This window comes from Phalaenopsis equestris, unplaced genomic scaffold, assembly GCF_001263595.1.
Source record: "Phalaenopsis equestris unplaced genomic scaffold, ASM126359v1 Scaffold229115, whole genome shotgun sequence".
Taxonomy (NCBI): Eukaryota; Viridiplantae; Streptophyta; class Magnoliopsida; order Asparagales; family Orchidaceae; genus Phalaenopsis; species Phalaenopsis equestris.
Genome location: NW_018247088.1, coordinates 1 through 2,059, shown reverse-complemented (window position 1 = coordinate 2,059; position 2,059 = coordinate 1). Strand labels below are relative to the sequence as shown.

The following is a 2,059-nucleotide window of genomic DNA, read 5'->3' as shown; positions in this document are numbered from 1 at the left end:
TATTACAAAAAAATTCAGGAATGGATCAAATGTGAAAGGGTATTATTTATGGTCATTTGTTGATCTATTTGAGTTTTTGGCCGGCTATAAATCAAGCTATGGGCTCTATTATGTGGATTTTGATGATGTGGAGCGCAAGAGGGTGCCAAAGCTCTCAGCACTTTGGTATTCCAACTTTCTTAAGAATATTAAGGGAGGTGTGGTGGGAGGAAAATCCCTTGCTTCACAGTGATGGTGAATTGTACTTGGAAGATATTGCTGATTTAGACTTATTATTATTAGTTTATGGGTCTTTGTCTTTTATGTGAAAAATAACTTGGCATAAAATGATGATTTTCTTCACATGACAGGCCCCTTGGTTGTAGGCTGATTTCTCAATCTGCCATTTATATGCTAATAGATAATGTTTTTCAAAATGATTGTAAAATACCAATGTTAAGCTCTTGTACAATATCTTTTCTACTTTTTTTGTGGTTGTTTTTGTCATGCTTTTGATTTTCTAAAACTTCCAAATTTAAAATATTGCTATATAAAATAAAACAAAAGTATATATATGTGTGTGTGTGTGTGTGTCCGGTGGCCTGTTGGATGACAGTTTCAGCATAAGTCATCTCTGTACCAGGTTCGAATCTATCTTGGTCGAATTAACACATATGGGGTGAACAGACATATTGATGTCCATCTTTAAGAAACAAAATAATAAAATATTATATATATCTTTGTGTCTGTGTAATTTCCATTTATTATATATGATATATTTTTTCCATTTATTTTATTGTTTGTCATATCTATTCTTTTATATAGAATTTTACAATCGACCAAATTAAAATGCATTTTGATAGAAACCATAGTTTATTGCTGAGATTTAGAACCTATATTTATTGATAGATTTTCTGTCAGCCATCGATAATTTCCCGCATACAATCAGATAAATAAAAAACATGTGAAACATAATTTTTTTATGTAAAAAGCTCTCATGTATTGGAAAAGGCCAATAGATTATGATAAACTCAAGTAATAGTGAGCCCAAGTTCATCAAAGAAGATAGCTGAGATCCAATTCCGGTGTCAACATTTGAGATATGCCTCCTTTGATTTTTTTTCAAAGTGTTCTTTTCTTAAATTATTTTGAATTTAAATTAATTTAATTTTAAATGTAATGTATGTTAACTTATACAAATTCATCATGCTTTATTTCTTCTGATTTTGAGTAAAGTCATGCTCCTTTTATGATATTTACTCTAACATTTGTGGATGATCTCTAAATGGTGATATAAATATAACTTCCTAAAATTCCAGATGTAACACTTCAATATCTGTAATGAAGAAAGAAAAACTAATAAAAATACTGACTGTATGAATCCTTGCTTTGCATACAAAACAACCCTGCAAGGCAGAGTGTTCAGGCATCAAATTCATAAAAAATTACAAACAGCTCTTAAAAATCTCAACAAGTTAGATTGCCATAAAATATCAATTCAACCTCTCATGAAGTAATATAATGCTTCCTCTGAACATCGTATCTCTGACACAGCTTCTTCAATGTTGCTACTGAATGCTGCATCAAATTCAACTTCGTATCCCTAAACATTGCCTGAAAAATACAATATTTTTAGGATATTAAGTTTAGAGGGATGAACGCTCAAGATTGCATATCCGAGTAACAGAAAATGGAAGAATTAAGAAAATGAAGGCTTACTTGGTAGTCATCTCCATATTTCATAATTAAATTGCCAACATGAACCCTTTGCATGGTTGTCAAAGGCTGCAGCTGTGCAGTTTTCCCGTCCCGCCGCTTCTTCCCTAGAGCAGTTTTCAAGTCTGTTGAACAAAGGTCAGTCATAATTCAGGAACTTGTTTATCAATCTATATAAACAAAAAACTTAAATAAGAAAGAAGGAAAGTAAATAGAATATACAATTCAGAAAAAAATCATAAAATATGCATCACCAAAATATTAATCTTCAACAAAAAGAAAATAGAGAATGCATGCTTCTTTTCTGAAGGGGACTTGTCCAGGCATCGCAATCCCTCTTTCACCAAATATAGTGATGGTAACG

The 2,059-nt window shown here is 31.5% G+C and overlaps 1 protein-coding gene across 1 annotated transcript; it reads right to left on the bottom strand.

Moving 5' to 3' along the window:
• Positions 1-1,484: 1,484 nt before the first annotated feature.
• On the bottom strand, positions 1,485-1,857 carry LOC110038016. The gene is made up of 2 exons (XM_020742772.1): positions 1,699-1,857; positions 1,485-1,593 (listed from the first exon to the last, which is right to left on the bottom strand). Exons 1-2 carry the CDS (start codon positions 1,840-1,842, stop codon positions 1,486-1,488), a joined length of 252 nt encoding a protein of 83 aa, XP_020598431.1. The 5' UTR covers positions 1,843-1,857; the 3' UTR covers position 1,485.
• Between the last annotated feature and the right edge of the window lie 202 nt (positions 1,858-2,059).

What these genes read in the sequence shown, in the direction of transcription:
- LOC110038016 (XM_020742772.1), bottom strand. Translation starts at nt 1,842, where the DNA reads ATGACTGACCTTTGTTCAACAGACTTGAAAACTGCTCTAGGGAAGAAG. An exon ending in AATATGGAGATGACTACCAA is followed by an intron (nt 1,594 to 1,698) that starts GTAAGCCTTCAT and finishes TGTATTTTTCAG; the next exon opens with GCAATGTTTAGGGATACGAA.